This window comes from Pseudochaenichthys georgianus, chromosome 2, assembly GCF_902827115.2.
Source record: "Pseudochaenichthys georgianus chromosome 2, fPseGeo1.2, whole genome shotgun sequence".
NCBI lineage: Eukaryota > Metazoa > Chordata > Actinopteri > Perciformes > Channichthyidae > Pseudochaenichthys > Pseudochaenichthys georgianus.
Genome location: NC_047504.1, coordinates 9,900,332 through 9,922,353, shown reverse-complemented (window position 1 = coordinate 9,922,353; position 22,022 = coordinate 9,900,332). Strand labels below are relative to the sequence as shown.

The following is a 22,022-nucleotide window of genomic DNA, read 5'->3' as shown; positions in this document are numbered from 1 at the left end:
TCTGCGGACACTCTCCTCCTCAGCGTGGGGAGGAGGGAGGAGGAGCGGCTTGGGGGGGGCGGCTGCTGCTTCTGGGGGGGGCCGTCACCTGCTCGTACCTGATTGTTGGAGATGGACTGGGGGTGGGCGGAGGAGCCATTGGAGTTTGGTGCAGGCAGTGTTGGGAAAGTTCACTTTCTACATGAACTAGTTCAGTTCACAGTTCACACATTTTAAAATGAACTAGTTCAGTTCATAGTTCATAATTCAAAATGTTGAACTAAAGTTCATGGTTTCAAAAATGAACTAATTTATAGTTTATAGTTCTTTTTTCAATACGTTGCTGCGAGCTATTATTTGTCTCCTGTACGATGTCAATGGGATTTGGGTGGTAGTGGATCTGTTTTGGCTCTCTTTTTTATTCGCCACTCGCACATACCGTGAAAGGCTAGTCGTGTGCTTATTCTCAATGTGCCGTTTAAGGTTTGTTGTCGACGTCGTCGATGTACGGACTTGCTTTTTCAAACCGGGCGGACACAGTTTACAGGCAAACGTTTGATTTTTTCCGTCTGAGTCAGTACTGACTTTAACGTAAAACTCTTTTAAATGCTCATACGCCGACGCCGTAGAGCAGGGGTGGGGAACCTTTTTCCTCTCAAGGGCCATTTCAATTTTTACAATATCCTCAGAGGGCCGTACAAGTTATTGACCTCTGCTTAAACAAACTAAAATCACAGCCCATTCATTTCATTCTGTGCAAAGAAAAAGCAACCTCTTAATCCAGATATCTCACCATGACTCGCGTATGCATGCACGTGCAGGGTGTGGCGTGCTCCCCTGGGAAGATTTTTTTTTAAATGTTGAAGTTAAAAGCATCAATCTGGTGCACTTTGAGAGCAACATTAGGAGATCTATGGACACATCTCTCAACACCCAAACACAACTGTAAGCAGATTTTCTTTTAATTTATGGATATTTGACAAATCACTCCCCTTTCAAACTGTATTCTTCTTTATTAATAACTGTCATATAGTATTTTATACCTGTTTACTGTATTCTCTTATTTTTTTATAACTATAATGATCATATAAAGATGTGCCTTTACCTCACTGGTTGTAGAAAAAGCTTCTTATATTCGTTAGCATAGCTAGCTAACCAGATGCTAATGATAACAACACAGTTATTGACTGTCTGATCAGTATGACAGATGAGCAGATCGCCACTGGGCTTTCAACTAAAGACACAGCCACGCAGAAACTGCGGCATGTGTATGGACTTATCGGTACTGCAATTTCTGAAGTGCTGGAGTGGCGTTCTGGTGCTCTCCGTCAGAACTGCACCCCTGTCAGTCGAGAACTATAGCACGTGATGACACGTTAGGCTCGTGTTGTGTTCAAGGACCCAGGAAAAACAGGCACTCGCTTGTTTAATTTTTTTGCGGTCGAGATTTCTTTCATTTTTTTATTTTTTGCGTGTGTTTATAAATTACCTCGAGGGCCGTACACGCCGTATACGGCCCGGAGGCCGGAGGTTCCCCACCCCTGCCGTAGAGTCTCACTCTGAGCGAGTGCTGCTCCAGCTGCTCTCGGCTTCGTCCATACTAATTCATTCATTCATTCAATGCTCGCCGGTTCCGCGGTTCCACACTGTTTGTTGTGAGGAGTCTGATATATTTAGTATATTTATATTTTAGTGCGACAGCCACGGGTGACAGGCGCGTACGCGTCACAGGCAGCTTGCTGTTGCCAGATTGGGTGGTTTTCCGCATTATTTTGAAGCCTGTTTACTGTGTGTTTTAACTGGGGTTTCGGCTGAAAGGCATATGAAATCTGGCACACTTTTGAACGCCGTTATAATACAGTGCTGAGAATGAACGCACTTTTGAACGCCGTTATACAGCGCTGAGAATGAACGCGTTCTCAATTACGTTCATCGAGCGGAAATACGTAGTACGTTCAGTTCACGTTCGCCCAAAATATGAACGCGTTCATGAACGATCGTTCATTGAACTCGTTCAGGTACATCACTGGGTGCAGGGCTGGCCGTCTGGAGAAAAGCAAAATCAATTGGAGAAAAATTAAAACATATACATTTTCTTTCTTTAAAACCATGAATATCTTATTATGTTGGCTTGATTTTGTAAAGTGTTGCATCATTGGGCGTCTTCTCAGTTTTGAATGAAAGTATATCTTGCTTATGTTAGGTTATCATGAATACATGCTCAAAATGAATATTTAAAGTAGCATACTTGTGTTAAATAAGTTTAGTTTTTAACTTTTCCTCATATCCTCATGCTGAGCCTCAACCTAAAGGTTTACAATAGTCATAAGGACCATTAAAATGTAGCACAAGCTTTTAAAAAGGAAAACCTTTTTAAAAGCTTGTGCTACATATTTCCTGTCGTTGCTTAGCGCCTGCGTCGGACCACTCTCTTGCGTCTGCGAGCAGCCAGGGACTTCTTCTGAGGTCTTCTGCGTCTGCGCACGGGGCGAGCGGCTTGTCTGCGTTTGCTTGGCATCGTCAAAAAACGTAAACTTTGTGGAGGAACGGGGGGTCTATTTGCAAACTTTCTGGAGAGGCTCTATGATGTCACCGATGATGTCATCACATTCTACATGACGTTGCCGATGATGTCATTGCCGATGATGTCATTTAAAATGCTTAAAAGACTGGGATGTGTCATGTGGAATGTGATGACATCATCGGTGACATCATAGAGCCTCTCCTGAAAGTTTGCAAATAGACCCCTCGTTCCTCCACAGAGTTTATGTTTTTTGATGATGCCAAGCAAACGGAGACAAGCCGCTTGCCCCGTGCGCAGACACAGGAGACGTCCCTGGCTGCTCGCAGGCAAGAGGGTGGTCCGACGCAGGCGTCTTTTTTCAAAAGAAAAAAAGAAAAATAATTTTATATTTTAATAGTCATAAGGACCATTAAAAATGTAGCACAAGCTTTTAAAAAGGCAAAACCTTTTTAAAAGCTTGTACTACATATTTCCTGTCGTTGCTTAGCGTCTGCGGACACTCTCCTCCTCAGCGTGGGGAGGAGGGAGGAGGAGCGGCTTGGGGGGGGCGGCTGCTGCTTCTGGGGGGGGCCGTCACCTGCTCGTACCTGATTGTTGGAGATGGACTGGGGGTGGGCGGAGGAGCCATTGGAGTTTGGTGCAGGCAGTGTTGGGAAAGTTCACTTTCTACATGAACTAGTTCAGTTCACAGTTCACACATTTTAAAATGAACTAGTTCAGTTCATAGTTCATAATTCAAAATGTTGAACTAAAGTTCATGGTTTCAAAAATGAACTAATTTATAGTTTATAGTTCTTTTTTCAATACGTTGCTGCGAGCTATTATTTGTCTCCTGTACGATGTCAATGGGATTTGGGTGGTAGTGGATCTGTTTTGGCTCTCTTTTTTATTCGCCACTCACACATACCGTGAAAGGCTAGTCGTGTGCTTATTCTCAATGTGCCGTTTAAGGTTTGTTGTCGACGTCGTCGATGTACGGACTTGCTTTTTCAAACCGGGCGGACACAGTTTACAGGCAAACGTTTGATATTTTCCGTCTGAGTCAGTACTGACTTTAACGTAAAACTCTTTTAAATGCTCATACGCCGACGCCGTAGAGCAGGGGTGGGGAACCTTTTTCCTCTCAAGGGCCATTTCAATTTTTACAATATCCTCAGAGGGCCGTACAAGTTATTGACCTCTGCTTAAACAAACTAAAATCACAGCCCATTCATTTCATTCTGTGCAAAGAAAAAGCAACCTCTTAATCCAGATATCTCACCATGACTCGCGTATGCATGCACGTGCAGGGTGTGGCGTGCTCCCATGGGAAGATTTTTTTTTAAATGTTGAAGTTAAAAGCATCAATCTGGTGCACTTTGAGAGCAACATTAGGAGATCTATGGACACATCTCTCAACACCCAAACACAACTGTAAGCAGATTTTCTTTTAATTTATGGATATTTGACAAATCACTCCCCTTTCAAACTGTATTCTTCTTTATTAATAACTGTCATATAGTATTTTATACCTGTTTACTTTATTCTCTTGTTTTTTTATAACTATAATGATCATATAAAGATGTGCCTTTACCTCACTGGTTGTAGAAAAAGCTTCTTATATTCGTTAGCATAGCTAGCTAACCAGATGCTAATGATAACAACACAGTTATTGACTGTCTGATCAGTATGACAGATGAGCAGATCGCCACTGGGCTTTCAACTAAAGACACAGACACGCAGAAACTGCGGCATGTGTATGGACTTATCGGTACTGCAATTTCTGAAGTGCTGGAGTGGCGTTCTGGTGCTCTCCGTCAGAACTGCACCCCTGTCAGTCGAGACATATAGCACGTGATGACACGTTAGGCTCGTGTTGTGTTCAAGGACCCTGACCTTGGCCAGGAAAAACAGGCACTCGCTTGTTTAATTTTTTTGCGGTCGAGATTTCTTTCATTTTTTTATTTTTTGCGTGTGTTTATAAATTACCTCGAGGGCCGTACACGCCGTATACGGCCCGGAGGCCGGAGGTTCCCCACCCCTGCCGTAGAGTCTCACTCTGAGCGAGTGCTGCTCCAGCTGCTCTCGGCTTCGTCCATACTAATTCATTCATTCATTCAATGCTCGCCGGTTCCGCGGTTCCACACTGTTTGTTGTGAGGAGTCTGATATATTTAGTATATTTATATTTTAGTGCGACAGCCACGGGTGACAGGCGCGTACGCGTCACAGGCAGCTTGCTGTTGCCAGATTGGGTGGTTTTCCGCATTATTTTGAAGCCTGTTTACTGTGTGTTTTAACTGGGGTTTCGGCTGAAAGGCATATGAAATCTGGCACACTTTTGAACGCCGTTATAATACAGTGCTGAGAATGAACGCGTTCTCAATTACGTTCATCGAGCGGAAATACAGTACGTTCAGTTCACGTTCGCCCAAAATATGAACGCGTTCATGAACGATCGTTCATTGAACTCGTTCAGGTACATCACTGGGTGCAGGGCTGGCCGTCTGGAGAAAAGCAAAATCAATTGGAGAAAAATTAAAACATATACATTTTCTTTCTTTAAAACCATGAATATCTTATTATGTTGGCTTGATTTTGTAAAGTGTTGCATCATTGGGCGTCTTCTCAGTTTTGAATGAAAGTATATCTTGCTTATGTTAGATTATCATGAATACATGCTCAAAATGAATATTTAAAGTAGCATACTTGTGTTAAATACGTTTAGTTTTTAACATTTCCTCATATCCTCATGCTGAGCCTCAACCTAAAGGTTTACAATAGTCATAAGGACCATTAAAATGTAGCACAAGCTTTTAAAAAGGAAAACCTTTTTAAAAGCTTGGACTACATATTTCCTGTCGTTGCTTAGCGCCTGCGTCGGACCACTCTCTTGACACCCAAACTAGAGAATTGCATTCTCTAGTTTGTAAATGTTGCACTCCAGAGTGAGAGCAGTGACTTGCATCAGTGCATTGTAGTACCTCAGGATTCTCTTTACTCAGGTTGAGCTCCTTCACCTGAGCCATGTTTCACATTTTAATAAGTAGTATCCATGCTGGCCTAAAGGCTATAAAGGTCTGTTGTTTTAATACGCACCCAGACGTAGCATCACAGACGAGGGAGACAGAATCACAGCGAGGTTGAGAGGAAGCTTTTAGGGTCGTGAATCTTACAACAATTCCTGGAGGCCACATTTCACTCCTTCCACACTGTGCCTCGACGACAGGAAATGTGAACATGGATTTGTGATTCAGCGCTGTGTGATGTAAGGCTGCCGCAATCCTGCTGCGGGTGCTCTCATCTGTAGAGCTGTGACAAGTGCTAAGGCTGGTGTAATGTACATGCATATTTCTGCACATCTCCCTTAGATGTTTCTTGCTTTTTCACCGTCTCTTGCTTACCCCTCAAGTTTATTTTTAGTCTCAACAAAAGGGAGAAAAGCAAGAAAAAAGAACATACACTTTTAACCTTTAATTCATCCTCTTTACCCTTGAGACTGCCTTTTTTCCCACTCTCCATTCTGCCATCACATTTCCCTTTTGTGACCTTTTGTCTCCCCCCCCCTCCATCATATATTCTGCTGCTGCCACCATGGTAATTTTCTCCACATTAAAGGAGTGGGTGAAGGGTGTAGAGAGCGACCTGTGGAAAGGAGAGAAGGACAGGGGAGAGATGGAGGTACAGTACAGTAAGATTGAGAGATAAGGCTGAAATGTAAAGATGAGGAGGGGGGAGTGCGAACGAGAGAATACCTCAGGGATGGGTTATTACTTTTAAATGCTCCTCTGCGCCGCCATGCTCCCCCTTTCCTCCCCCAGCGTGCTCCAGCAGGAGGAGGTATGAAAAGGTTATTATGTTTCCTTTAGAAATGTCTCGCTCTCCGCCTGCGCCTTTCATCTCCAAATGGAAATAACCTCTCTACAGTAGCTTTCTTCTTTTCCCTCACTACACCTCCATCTCTCTTTCCGGTACACAACACCTGCTCCTTTTCTTTTACCTCTTCCATCTGACTCTTGAATCCGTCTCCGTTTGAGTGTAATCAGTGAGAGCATGCATTATTAGCCATTGCATTAGATACGCTGCCTCAATCGTCAGCGATCACACGCAGCACTTATAAGTAGGTATTAGGGGTGCATTTCAAGAACTAAGGGTTTTAAATATTTCTTGGTTTTCAGAAAGGTGAAGCGGAAGGCAGCCTGGTGCTGGAGGACGGCAGGGAGCAGCTGATGTACGAGATCCCGCTCAATGAGTCTGGATCCGCTGGACTCGGGGTCAGCCTGAAGGGCAACAAGTCCAGAGAGACCGGGGAGGACCTGGGCATCTTCATCAAGTCCATCATCCACGGAGGGGCCGCCAACAAGGTACCGGATCCTCAAGTGGTGTCTGTAGTAATGATATCTTTATTTATATGGCACTTTCCGTACACAACGGGTAACACAAAGTGCTTCACGAACAAAAATAAAAGCTGATAACCCCTCTCCATGTAAAGCTTCCTATATATTCCCACAATGCACAATTGCAGAAACATTTTCAATCTGTATCTAGTCGAGGTTCTTTGTGCTTGAACCACAAAGAAGCCTTTTTCTTGTGGTTTTGATCTTTTTCTTTCACCTTCATCTGTCCACACTCTCCCCCCTTTCTTTACGATGTCGTTTCCTCTCTTCTCCTCTTCCTCTACTCGCCTCTCATCTCATTTCCTGTCTTTCTCCCCCTGCCCGGCTTTCCCCCGGCCTTTTGACTCCCATTGACCTCCAGTGTCCTCGCCCTCTCAGCGCTGCAGCGGCCTTATCTAAATCACTCAGCGCTCACTTCAAGTTGTGAAAGCATCAGGAGAGAAACACATCCAGTTTCAGCACTTTGGAGATCCCTAGTCCTCGTCGCCCTCGATGCTGCTCCCAGATCTGCACCGCAGGGCGAGGAGGCGCAGAGACGAGTGTGGCGCACCAGATAAACTGGTCTGGGATCAGGAGCGGCTAGACAGCAGCTCCCCAAAGTGCCTTCAGAAGTAGTTTCTTTCAGACAGCTGCCGACGCGGATAGTAAGATCTCCGGCTGGCTGCGAAACAGGTTTCTGGGACAAGATACCGCATAAGAGGAAGAAAGACACGGAGGACGAGAGACGGACAGTAGCGAGGGAGGAAAGCCATTGAAAGAGAGACGGCAGGAGGGAGGGAAGAAATGAGCGGCATCGAACAAAAGAGAGATGGAAATTGAAAAGTGGAGACACTCAGCATGAACACAATGCATAAGTGTGTGTGTGTGTGTGTGTGTGTGTGTGTGTGTGTGTGTGTGTGTGTGTGTGTGTGTGTGTGTGTGTGTGTGTGTGTGTGTGTGTGTGTGTGTGTGTGTGTGTGTGTGTGTGTGTGTGTGTGTGTGTGTGTGTGTGTGTGTGTGTGTGTGTGTGTGTGTGTGTGTGTGTGTGTGTGTGTGTGTGTGTGTGTGTGTGTGTGTGTGTGTGTGTGTGTGTGTGTGTGTCCTCCTCGGTGTTGATGTAAAGCAGTTGAGGGCTCAGCCTGATGAGGCTTCTCATGCAGAGGAGGGAACCCGGGCGTCCCCCGAGTCACACACACACACACACACACACACACACACACACACACACACACACACACAGCAGGCAGAAGAAGGGAGGAGACGAGGAAGAGTCATGGAGAGATCTAACCTATTTCCATTAAAGAGTGTGTGAGCTGCTGCCGGGGGCCCGGGGCCTCAATTATATCCTAAAAGATCTTCTCTGGCTTTCTCCCTGATCCTGTCATACCATCGTATCGAAGCTAGAAGAAAACAAATTAAAATGACATCTAGCGGAGAGGAGATGTTAATAGGAAAATCACAGACACGCTGAATTTGGCACAAACATCAATTTTTCACGACACACTCTGATTTCTCTGTGTGTGTGTGTGTGTGTGTGGTGTCACCCCAGTCTGCATGGAGGCCAGACCTGATGGTGCCTTGTTAATAAGATGGGGTCAAAGGTCGTCGTTGACCATAATGGAGCAATCATGACTCTGCACACACACTCAAAGAGAGTCTTTAGTGTCTCATCGTTATTGTTCTTTTTTTAAGTTATCGCCCCCTGCATTGCTTTCCTTATTTGACCCCCCCACTCACCCTCTCTCTCTCTCCTCTTCCTCTCTCCCTCCAGGGCACCGTTCTGTGTTTCTCTCCATGAGAGGCTGCTATTTAAAACACTTAGAAGTGATTTAGTGCCCACCGAGGCTATTCCATTAGCTGCTCTGTGTATTTATCATGGCGCTCCCGCTCTCAGTAGATTGCTAACTCTTCAATTTCCTTGCCTTCCCCCTTCTTCCATTTTCTACTCCATTTTCTCTCTCTCTCTATTACTCTCTCACACACACATTTCATTTCACACCTCTCCTCTTATCCCCTCTTAGAAATGGTGTGACCAGTCTTGTGTCTTATTTTACTGAAGATTTGAGCTCTGTCCTTCCTCTTTTCCCCATCCTTGCATCTTCATATCATTAACTTGTTATGAGGCATTAACTTAAGCGATATGAACAGATACGAAGGTCTTTAAAAGGCCTGGTAATGCTGCATTTATTTAATGTGCAAATAGACATTAAAAACAACATCACTGTGTTTCAAGTATGTACAACAACCATAAGTATGACTTACACATGTGAGTCGTGCTGGTGTCTCTCCACTATCCTCCTCGTGCTAATGCCGCTAACCTCGCCCAACAGGACGGCCGGTTGAGCGTGAACGATCAGATGATTGCGGTAAACGGCGAATCGCTGCTCGGACGCTCCAACCACGCTGCCATGGAGACGCTGAGACACTCGATGTCGTCGGAGGGAAACGCCAGAGGCACCATCCAGCTGGTGGTGCTCCGAGCACCCAGACAGGTACGGGTGAAAGCTCTGCTCCGTAACCTACCCCGTACACTTTGGAATATCATGGCTTTGGAGAGGTGTATTTTTTCAAGATCATTGGAAATCAGACTCTTCACATTTGGAAAAACATATTTTATGGAGGAGAATTACATTTTGATGTCATGTTGGCTTGATTTTGTAAAGTGTTGCATTATGGGCGTCTTCTCAGTTTTGCAGAAATCAACTGAGAGAATGAAAGTATATCTTGCTTATGTTATCATGAATACATGCTCAAAATGAATATTTAAAGTAGCATACTTGTGTTAAATACGTTTAGTTTTTAACATTTCCTCATATCCTCAGACTGTCAGTTCCTCTCTCCGGAGGCTCTGCTGGACGTGGAGCTGCATGTTCAGCCTCCCTGAGTTTGGTTAGAGGATTTTGGTTACATGAAACATTAAGGGATGCTTATGCATTATGAAATTCTCCGCGCATCCTGATGTTTTTCAAAGAATATTCAGAAGCAGCTCCCAGAGTTTTGACCGCAGAATCAATGACACACATCAGCCACATTAGGATCATTGCTGTCGCCTGTTGTGACGATGTGAAGATATGCTCCACTGGACGAACTGGAGGCATCCGCCCTATATGCATGTCAGCAATATAAAAGAGACCTTATTCATATTTGTATAAGCATAAAGTAAAAACGTGCACACTGTACTACAATATATAATATGTATATAACAATATATGAATGGGTCCATTAATATTAATAAGATATTCATGGTTTTAAAGAAAGAAAATGTATATGTTTAATTTTTCTCCAATTGATTTTGCTTTTCTCCAGACGGCCAGCCCTGCACCAAACTCCAATGGCTCCTCCGCCCACCCCCAGTCCATCTCCAACAATCAGGTACGAGCAGGTGACGGCCCCCCCCAGAAGCAGCAGCCGCCCCCCCCCAAGCCGCTCCTCCCCCCTACTCCCCACGCTGAGGAGGAGAGCGTCCGAGCCGCTGTCCCTCAGCCACAGGCAGCAATACACACCGAGGCCGGGACACACACACACCCGATACACCTATGGTCTTAATCAGAAGGAGAGGAGTAGTGCTTACACGTTTGGCCTGGCGCAGAAAGATAGTGATGATGAGGGGGGGTACGCACAGGAAGACGAGTTCAGACCGGCCTCACAGTACGAGTTTGGGTTTGTTTCTCACAGCCAGACGCTGAGCGGCTTCCCCACAAACTTAAACCGGGAAAGTTACCATTACGGGTACGCACACAGCCGAGCGCTCGCAGAAACACACCGCCCCGACAGGCCGGATAACGCGCACACACACAAGGTCAGGCTCGCACGTAGCCGCACACCGGACCCCCCACACAGGCGAGACAGCTCTCAGAGATACACGGAGAACATCAGGGCGATGGCAGGGCAGATGTACGGAGACCCGCCCACACACAGCAGGATACCCACACACAGACACAATAGAAACACACACGCCTCTGCAGACAGGTACCTCGACGCACTCTCGCACAACTACACACACAACAGAGAGCTCACCAGACACATGCAGCTCTGACACTGTGTGTGTGTGTGTGTGTGTGTGTGTGTGTGTGTGTGTGTGTGTGTGTGTGTGTGTGTGTGTGTGTGTGTGTGTGTGTGTGTGTGTGTGTGTGTGGTGTGTGTGTGTGTGTGTGTGTGTGTGTGTGTGTGTGTGTGTGTGTGTGTGTGTGTGTGTGTGTGTGTGTGTGTGTGTGTGTGTGTGTGTGTGTGTGTGTGTGTGTGTGTGTGCGTGCACAGTATATGCATTGCAAAAGGGGTACAGGTGACATTCTGGCTGCACATTCTAAACGTTGTAAAGTGTGTGTGTGTGTGTGTGTGTGTGTACACTAGATCTGGATTGTGCAAACATGTAAATATTTCCGACACTTTGAAAAGATAACACTCCATCAAATGTGTGCAGAGAAATGACCTGGCATATCGGCTTCATTGGACGGGTGCAAAGCAGAGGCAGGAGTGGATAGAAACAGGCTTTCGCACAATCTATAACTTGCAAGATATTATATTTAAATATTTCGATTCTAGACCTTTATCAGGAATAAAGAAGATATCCATTTTCTAATCAAAATCTTTGTAAAGTTGTGAATAGTTTCGATAATGTAATTTGACATTTTTCACTTCCTCCACTTTTCGCACCAAATCGTCCGAGTGCAAATGCAGTAATGATCGATGATGTGGACGCGTATTAATCAGGCTGAAAGCTTCTCTCCGTGCCAACACCACTAACTGTCGCAGCATTCACGTTTCACTCTTTTTAAAATATTACCCATGAACTCAATACTTCCCTCTGTGCAGCCTCCTTTCCGTCACATCAGTCTTAACTCACTGAAGTTATTATTTTTTCATAGTTTCCCTTCAAACCTCCTCACTGGTATTGCTTTATCTGCTCCGTGCTTTTTTGTCTATTTGTATAAAGTTTTCCTTTTTTATGTTTGTAAGGGAATGTGTCCTGCTCTCTGTCTCGCCTGCTTGTTTCTCTCTGTTAAATAAAGCTGATCTGAAGCCTGCTGCATGCCTCCATGTTTCTCTGTTGGGTTTTTTCTCCTCGTGCACCCCCGCCACTTTATTAAAGACTTGTTGGACCTTTCCCTTCTGTTTAAGCCTCAGTCTCTTCTTGTTCAGCCTTTTCTGTATTCTCTGTTGCTGCACGTAGAAACCAGGACATATGGAAACACGGTTCTTTGAACGTACGTACGGCGGCACGAAGCACCAAAAAACATTAACAGTCGCACATTCACAGATATATATCAAATGAACATATTTCAGGAATAATGAGAGTAGATATTCCACAAAGCTGTGAACACGATTCCTCAGTGTGATGATTGTGCGTGGAATGTGTCAACCTGCTTATTTTTACCTCTTCCCCTTCTGTGGTTGTTAAAAGAGTGTGATGGCAGTTCCTGTACTACCTTGCAAGCGACATTAAAGAGCCTGTGACACGGTTTTCCCCCATCATCCAAACCCATCAATTTGAGTACATATTGTCCCCTTGAAAACCGTTACTGGATCTCTTTTCTATAGACGCCGGAGGCGGACAGCGTCAGGTAAAATAAGTTATTTAGCCTTCTCAAACCTGAGCCTCACGCGCCGCCTATGGGGGATGTGCTAGTTACTTATCCGACCGGCCCACTTCGGTACCGGCCCATCGGGATTCGTCCCGATGGCCAGTCCGCCACTGCACCCACAGTCCGCCACTGCACCCACAGTCCGCCACTGCACCCAGCCCACGTAAACTGTCAACGGGGGAGCCTCGCTGCGGGGAAACGGTGGACCTAGTGTCCCGATCGGAGTGGGAATAATAATAATAATCCGTGCATTTTATCCATTAATTTCCCCAACATTGTGGTAAAAAACCACACGTTTAATCCACGTTGGTGTACTACAACTACAAAAAGCATCGGTTTGTTTTCTCATCAGGAAATGCAGACCGGCTCAAACAAACGATTTTTAATCATCATCCTCACTCATCATTTAATGTATAATATGTTCGCCGAATTGACATGAAAGCACTAATACATGTAGTTTCATCCACTTGAGTTTATAACCACAAAAATAATCGATTTGTTTTTATATCACATCCGACGGGAGGAAATTCAGCAGCTCTCACTCCCGATTTGTAATCCTAATGTAATCATCATCTTCACCACGATCATTTATGTTTATGTCGCCGAATTGACATGAAAGCACTGACAAATATGAATATACTGTAGTCAACTTCATTAAAACGTTATTAACGTGCCTAAACTCAGTAATTCACCATTTCTACGCATGACACAACACACTTTGTCCGTGTTTGGCTCTCGAAGCGTTCCCGCATTGACGTCACTTCCGGCTTCCCCCAAAACTTCAAAATGAGTGAAGGAATTTCCCCGCGATGTTCGAAATTATTGATATTTAACGAAACGGTATCGCTTTTTCTTTTTTAAACTGACGGTTCGAGATTACTAGTAGCCCAATATTTCATTGCACAACAGTTGTTGGGATGGTGTCACAGGCTCTTTAAAATCCCAACGTCGCACAAGAGGTTAAAGTGATGCTCAAAAAGCAGCACAAATGGCCGATCTGAATTATGACGGATGGTGAAAAATCGCCGTTTTCTGTCTTTGTAGCTCCACGTTGAACCGTGACTGATTGTTTCAGACGCGCTTAAAGATGTGTCGCAGCAGTTAAAGCAGATGCGGAGTGAGAGAGGGAGTATTAACGGGAGGGTTAGTGCCATTGACCTGCCCATTGTGGCGGTTCCATCTCCTCCACGCCACACTCCCATCAGTGTGTGTGTGTTTAAGTTATCCAAGCCTGCAGATGAATGCTATCAAAGCCAGTTCAAGGTTCACTGTATATCTGAAGAGCCTCGTCCCTACCCAGCCTGTCTGGTGGCAGGGTGAGGCAGCGTGATAAAACAAGCGCTCCCTAAAGCACAGCCCCTCAGCGTCCCGTCCCCCCATCTCCAGTGTCTAGAGTTAGATTTCCATTAAGGATACGACCCTAAATCCTAATTAGAATAACACAAAAACACTCACAAGGTTTTATTGCTGCATGAAATAGACAAAGATAAGTTCTCTGTTAGTCACATTTTAACTTATTTTGGATGATTTGGGTCCCTGACATTTTCAACAGCAGGGTACATGTTGCTTTTAATAGCACAAATACAAAAAAAATGTCGATTTACTTGTAAGGAGACTCTATTTTGAGTAGTATTCATTTCCGGTAAATATTACAATGGACGGCAAAAGAGATCACACTGAAAGGTTATTTTCAAAGCCACAATAAGACCTCTTATAAAACATTATTGAAACGCTTAACTGACACTATTATTTAATCACATTCAGTGATGTCAACTTAATTTAGCATCTGTCATTCAGGTAAGTGCAGTTCGAAGTACCTGTGAGAAAATAATTTGTGTTTGTTTAATTTCTTTCCCCTTTTCTTAGTTTTCCATCCTGAGTGTACTATGGGTGGGGTGGGGTGGGGTGGGGGACACAGTAGGGTGGAGGCAGGGGCTAAGCCTCTCAGAAGTCTATTGTATGCAGCTGTAGGTTGGGGCCGACTGCATAGATGCCCCCCCCCCCCCCCCCCCCCCCACTGTTTACTTATTGTTGTGGGATTAAGATATCTGACTGCCTGTCTGGCTTTCAAAAGCCTGGGGCGTCTCAGCGGGGGGAGACGGACGGGCGGAGATGGAGACGATGTGATTTATGTCTCATGTAGAAAAGCTGTCAGAATTGTGTAGACACATATATGAGCTCAAAGTGATTGACAGCTCAGATGTGGTGATATATTAACACGTATGGTAGCTAATGATACCCCAGGGACACTGTGCGTACACCCCCCCCCCCGACGCTTTGATACGACGGAGATATATCTCGCTACACCTTTCGTTATTCTATGGATTATTTCTCTTTGAATGTATAGGTGAGTGTGAGACAGCTGTAGATCCCATCTCTTTGACCAGAGCAGGCTTCTTTCATCCTCCACCAGTTATTCAAGTCCCTATCTCTATATGTTGGAGGGTGGGGGCATTGGGGGGTCCTTTGTAGTGCTGTCGATAACATGCCTGTCTCAGGGTTGTCTTAATTACTGCGTTTCCAATCGAGCACATGAAGAGAATGGCCGTGTTTTTGCACTTACAGTTTTGAAGTCAGTTTTGTGCCTGAGGCAACAGAAATACTGTATACAAATATATACAGGGTCCCCGCGGACCCTTACAACAGTCTTTAGATTCATAGATCTAAAAATAAAACCTTAATTGGTATAAAATAAATAAATTACTACCGTACTTTAAGCTGCGACTTTTTTCCCCATTTTCTTTGTACAGCTAACGGCCACTAGGGAACCTCCTAGATCTATGGATTTTACAGGTAAAATTAACCACCTTTAACTCTATGGGCTCTAGGACCGGTCCGCGCCCGCCACCTCTAAGCGGCGGGCTCCAGCAGGAAAAGCTGGAGGCCGGAAAAGAGTGAGACAGGTAGCGCGCCAAAGTAAAAGTGGAACCGAGAGACAGAACGAGAGCAAGACAGACGGACAATTTAGCTGCTGCGGCTCATATGCAGGTGCGCTTTATAGTCCGAAAAGTACGGTAGTTTAAAAAGTATGGAAGTAGGGTTTTGAGCTGTTTTTTTCTGACATTGCAATTAAAAAATAAGTAATTGGTCAAATCTGTTTTTTTTATAAATTAATTAGCTAATGTTCTTGAATAATATAATAAAATAGATGTCGTGCAGATCAGGATAGCAGACCTAAAAACACTGGTATTTTGTCGCATGTTATGTTACAATAAACTCACAATGATTGACTTGTTTTTACACCTTCAATCTAGGTTATTGTTAGGTTGGTACGAAATGTCATTCCCAGTGCCATTTAAAGGTGGGGTAGGTACATTTGAGAAACCGGCTCAAGATCGCTAGAATTTGAAAATACACAACCGGAGAAAATCTGCCACTTCCTTATAGAGCCCCTCCTCCAACACACAGGAACGCGCACATGACCAATGAGGGCACGAGATAAGTTTGTGCCCCGATGGAAGGCTGACAGGCAGGTAGGCCATCCAATCCGGGCCGGCTAAACGGATTGGTTGTACTTTTTACAGTATTACGGCTTCCACAGATGACATTTTTTTATGGATTTTTTGTCAAAGCACTTAAAGGTGGGGTAGGTAAGTTTCAGAAACCGGCTCGAGATACCCTTTTTGTTATATTCCATGGAATGCTCTTAACATCCCGATAGCAATGAATATCTTAAGTGCTTTGACAAAAAATCCATAGAAAAATGTCATCTGTGGAAGCCGTAATACTGTAAAAAGTACAACCAATCCGTTTAGCCGGCCCGGATTGGATGGCCTACCTGCCTGTCAGCCTTCCATCGGGGCACAAACTTATCTCGTGCCCTCATTGGTCATGTGTGCGTTCGTGTGTGTTGGAGGAGGGGCTCTATAAGGAAGTGGCAGATTTTCTCCGGTTGTGTATTTTCAAATTCTAGCGATCTCGAGTCGGTTTCTCAAACTTACCTACCCCACCTTTAAGTCTTAAAAAGTCTTAAATCTTATTCGCCTTTAGCTAAAGGAAGTCTGGATATATTTACTAAAGCCTTTCTTTTCTTATAATTGTCTATACTCCACACTTATTGTATCTCAAATGTTTTGTAAGACACAGCATGTGCAAAGTTCACTTCCTCTTGCCAACCCTATCAAAAAAATAAACTCAGGCACAGTGCTGTGTGTGGATATGTAATCCATGACAACGTCTCTCTGCCTTTACACATTAAGGAAACGTCTTTTGTTTGAATGGATGACACATGTCTTCCTTCACTTGTGATCAACTCTCTACTTTGTGATATTTTCCTCATGTCCCACCCCCCAGAGGATTGTTCTAAATCTGTTTCCTCAAAGCTCCCACATCACCGTCTGAGGTGGCTCAGAATTGATTGGTTGCGAGATGTACCTACTACATAATATATGTACAATCCTCCTTTCTGGCATAGTAGGTGTATGAACTACAAAGTCTCTTTCTCGAGACAATGCAACACGCTTTAGTCCAAAATGTATCTACCTGTTCAAACCTAACCCTCACAGCTGTACATACACACATATAACCGAACAATACAAATACATAAAACAGGTTATACGTCATCCAATTAAATGTTTACCCTATCTTCACTTTGCTTAGTGTGAACAGAAGAGCATCCGCAATAATGTTCTCCATATATATTCACAGCCTTTAATCTTAAATCTAGGTGGGCGAGCCGGTTTATTATGATCATGTAATGAACCATTTACTATTTCAAATGTTTCCCTATCGTCCTCGCGCCTTGTTGCTTAGAATTAAATAGCATGTATGTCTGCAGAACATTGTCTGGAATGAGATGAACAAAAGGAATAAAAAAGACATTCTGCTGGGTATTAAAATAGAGGCAACATCATCAACTTTTCATGACAACTTTGGCTTTAATTTGGGACATTCTCATCATTGCTCTTCCTCGTCCACAGGACTCCTGGGGCCACAGTGCGTACCAGGGGCCCTCTCGAGTCCCCAACGCGGAGCCCGCCATGAACGGGGGACTCAATCCGACGATGGCAAACAACAACAACTACGTCAACTCTGGAAGTGGTGAGCCACACAATGTTTGTCCATCTGAGCTGTCAGATAGTCAACATGAGGCTGCGAGTGTTTGTGTACGCACGTTATCTGCCTCTGAGCCTGTACACACACTGTTTGTCAGCCTGTGTGTGTGTGAGTGTGTGACACCCAGCCAACGCTCCTGACATTGCTTCTTTACAAAACACTCCCAGGCTCCCCTTATATCCGTTTCCTCGCTGCATATTCACAGCGGGAGAAAGGGAAGTCATTACCTGTGTTTCTCCTCTTCTCTCCGAACGCGGCGCTCGCTTTTCATGTGCAAAATATCTGACCTTGGAATCACTAAGCTGATGAAACGGCTTCTAAGTGGGCCGTATTTGCATTCAGAGTATTGTGCAGCATGTCGTGTTAAGGGAGAGACTAACAAACAGTTTTAAATGCATTCTTTATCTCATCTCCTTTCCTCACCCTCTGGGCTGATGGGATGCATCTAGCTGAGGCTGCTCTCCATCAGACTGGCCCTACAGTCTTTCTATACAGGAGGGGATAGCAAAGTATTTACAGTGGGGGGATGGTGGCACCTGTTTGGAAATGCTGTGCTCTGTATTGATCCTCAACACACTGATTTTCATACTGTCAATATTTAAATATCTCTCCACACCTAATTCAAACGGGTGACGCACAATATGTGGAACCCTTACACACACATTAGGCGCGTCACGGAAACACCTATTCCAAGTTTGGAGTTCAAGCGGTTTCTTGTTCCTCCTCAGCTTCGTTTCCCGCTGCGACCACAAACGGCAGCTACGGTCACTACGGCGACGAGGACTACTACAACGACGGCTTCCCCCCGCCCCCCTCCCCCGGCTCTGTGGAGGAAATGAACAGAGACTCGACCCACACTCCCGCCCGCCACAGGTACCTCACGCACCGCACCGTCAGCGCGTTGCACTACAGTTATTACATTCTAACGGCACTCTTATTATGTGCCGCGGTGCCATTACACTCAATATCACATGCATTATTTAGGCCATACAGGCTAATTGCAATAGCCTATTTGCATTATGCATACTTAATTATAGTGATGGCACAAAGGAGTACACTCTGTAAGAGGCTTGGAAGGAGCTATGATACATGGAAGTAAGGGCTTTTGAATGTGTGTGCTGTGGTGAGTAACTTGCTTTGCTGTGTTCAATAGAGATGCTATTGTTTTACTGAAGCGTGCCATCTGGAGACGAGGACATTGAGGATCTGTTTGTGTGGGCTTTAAATTACTTTTACTGCAAGTCACTAAAATGCTTTTGCACGCCTGCTGCACTGATTTAAAGAGACCTTGTTCCCTTGATGCTTGTTCCCTTTCCTTTAGTGTGTTAAATAGGTAGTTGTGCATGTACTGTAAATGGTCTGCAAAGGCTGCCATCCCAAAGTGTCTCTCCCACACACCGCAGCACAAGCGGTATGAGAGAAATAAAGAGCTTTTTGAGCATTACAGTAGAAACACTTAATACAAATATTGATACAAAATGAAGTCGCCGTTGTTTTGCAGCGAGTTTCAGAAGGAACGTCACAAGAACGCAGACGACAACAGACCTCGCAACAGAGCATCCAAGAGCATGGACATGGGTCAGTATACACACACACGCACACACACACACACGCACACACAAAGCTCTTCATCGATGAAAGGAGCTCTTGTTCGCCGGCTTGAAAGCATTTTCCGAAGCGAAAACACAAACCCAACCAAAGCATACGAGTCCAATCAAGGAGTAAGTCTCCACAAACAACCACAACACTATCACATGCTCTTATCACTACATCTCTTTGTTGTGATACGTAACCCCCTCCCCTATTATCTGCGGCCTGAGGGGCTCGACCTCCTGAACTCATAAACCCGGGGGCTTTCCAACGAGCTGCAAGGACACGCCGTCTGGTGTGTGTTTGTGTGTGAACAAGACGCAATCTCACCGTGTGAGTGGAAGGCGAGAACGATGGGGCTTATTTCCTCGTATTAACCCGAGCTGACCCCCGTACCCCCCTCTTTTTCCCCACAATCTTTTTCCATCTCTTACTTTCTGATGTCCTTCTTGTTATCAGGATATTTTTTGTTTATCTCCTACAGCACTTTCTTCTTCTTCTTCTTCTTCTTCTTCTTCTTCTTCTTCTTCTTCTGCTTCTTCTTCTTCTTCTTCTTCTTCTTCTTCTTCTTCTTCTGCTTCTCTGCCTCCCTGATTTCCAATCGCGGTTCATTAGGTTCAGTGGATTGGCTTTCTTCCTGCAGCACACGCCTCTGCCACCCAAGCTGATTGGCTTTCATTATGGACAAGGGTGGTCTGCACACACACACACACACGCACGCACGCACGCACGCACGCACGCACGCACGCACGCACGCACGCACGCACACACACACACACACGCGCACACACACACTCCCTCCATCCCACTGAGGAGCCATTCCAATAAGCAGCCCTATCTGCCTCCCCTCTCTGGCTTCTATCTCCATCTCTGGCCGTCCTCCATTTCAATCTGTTTCTGTGTTATCGCCCTGCTTCTATCCCTCTCTTCCCTGTCTAAAGTACATGGCTAGTAAGCAGTGTGTGTGTGTGTGTGTAAAGATGACAGGATCACATAGGAGCCCTGAGATGCTGACCCTGTCTACACGTTTTATATTTAAAGAGCTTTTTCTTCTCCTTCCTCTGGAGGGTTTCCCACACGTCAGTCTTCACGCCTGCGTGTATCTGAGCTTTAGCCGCAGAGCAGGTTAGCCTTTATTAAACGCCACTTGACAGAACGAGGTGAGCTTCCTTTATTAACCCTGGATGCCTTAGCAAATAGTCTGTTGACTCAGGGCTTCCACTCGCACACAGAAACACCGCCTGCTGATGCAGAGGTGAACAGTCGAGTCACTGATTCTACAGCTAAGCCACCGGAGCCTGGAAGCAAAAGGAAGACATGTTTCTGCTCTCTTACTTTTGACTTGCAACAATGGGAACTAATGCATTTATTAGACGACAAAGCTACGGTCTGTGATGGGAAATGCTCGGCCTATATTGGCTTTAAGACGCTCAAAGTGCATTGGAACATCTGAGCTTTTAGGATAGGGATCTTTTTGAACATTAAAGCATGTAAACACGTCACAGTAGATGAACAAAATACAAACCCGAAAAGGAACATAAAGGGCTTTTAACACAAACCAAATTGGATTGATAAAGCGAGTCGAGAAGTCTGCATCTCTTAATGCTTTTTATTTATTAACTGGCAGCCCACGATGCTCCAATATGGCGCATAGTAAACAACTATCTCCCCAGCAGTGTGACAGGTTATTGTTTGTGTAATAGAGGGACGGTATGGATCCATAAAAGAGCAAATGGAGTTTATCCCTGATAGCCCACCAGCCTCCGAAGCATTAAGACTTCCATTGAATTCACTTCCAGGATACAGTTATCAGGCGTTGTGCATATATATAACACTATAAGGTTTCGACATTTTGACACGAAGCTCCTATCCTTCCTCGACAGGAAAGTTAGCTTTTCATTATCGGGCTTTTTCCAATTGATCTTGCTCGCGTGCACAGGAACAGTATTTCTTTGTCTCGGTCGCTACAGATGTTTCCGTGCAGGACTTTATTTAGCCAGCTCTGGTGATGTGCGGACCCCTTATCGCCTCCATCCATCACTCCTTGCTGCTTGACTTTGTTTCCTCGCACTCCTCCGTCCCTCCCTTCCTCTCATGTCTCTCCATCCCGCCGGGGGAAATTGACCTCGTAAAAAACGGAAAGGATTCTTTAAGAGAAAAAGCAGCGTAATGAAAAGCTATTGTTGTATCCCAGCCTGTGGCGGCGCGAGCCAGTCCTGTTTAGTCAGATTAGGTGGAGGTGGGGGTTTCTTCTTGTCCCCCCCCCCCGCTATATTATTTCTCTCATTCCCTCACCTCTATCTGTTCTCATTTTCTCAATATCATCACTCTTTCTTGTGGTTTTCTTCTGGTTTAATTTCCTTTCTCAGTCCGTCTCATTTTGACTCGTCCTCCTCCGTCTTCTACACAGAACACAAAGCTGCTCCGTATGAAAGTACGTGTAGATGTTATGGGTTATTAACTGTGCTGTTGTCTGTTTTCAGTGGCGGATGAGAGCAACATGGGATCAATGAGGCAGAGGAACGGTACGTGTTTTATTTTAAAACATGCATATCTCTTTTGCTCCAATCTCTTTTTCTTACAAACTTAAATAAGTCTCCATTTTCTCCTCCTCTATTCTTATGCATCTCCTTTCTCCCATGTTGCCCCCTCTCCCTCTGTACCCGGCTGACAGAGTTGAGTTGTGAAGCACTTAGTGTCGGAGCTCTCGCTGCTTTATAGCCGCCCAGGTCAGCCGGCCCACAGCGCTCAATCCTCGCCCAGCTGACAGCCGCCGTCTATAGCATCACAATCTGCTCCAGTCACGCTTAATTCCCTTTCTTGTTTTATATGAGACGAGTCTAGTTAAAGGTACAATATAAAGTGGGTTTGCTTTTACGGTGGCATTTCACAGTAGTGGTTCAAAGGATACGATTCACTCCCCAGAATGGAAGCACTT

At 45.0% G+C, this 22,022-nt stretch overlaps 1 protein-coding gene across 1 annotated transcript in view; it reads left to right on the top strand.

Moving 5' to 3' along the window:
• pard3ba (par-3 family cell polarity regulator beta a) overlaps positions 1 to 22,022 on the top strand; it is a 168,113-nt gene that overhangs the window by 56,089 nt on the left and 90,002 nt on the right. The window contains exons 11-17 of the mRNA XM_034101017.1: positions 6,660 to 6,845; positions 9,188 to 9,349; positions 10,164 to 10,229; positions 17,359 to 17,479; positions 18,223 to 18,367; positions 18,996 to 19,072; positions 21,568 to 21,609. Coding sequence (XP_033956908.1) covers positions 6,660 to 6,845; positions 9,188 to 9,349; positions 10,164 to 10,229; positions 17,359 to 17,479; positions 18,223 to 18,367; positions 18,996 to 19,072; positions 21,568 to 21,609 — 799 coding nt within the window. The remainder of the gene's footprint in view (positions 1 to 6,659; positions 6,846 to 9,187; positions 9,350 to 10,163; positions 10,230 to 17,358; positions 17,480 to 18,222; positions 18,368 to 18,995; positions 19,073 to 21,567; positions 21,610 to 22,022) is intronic.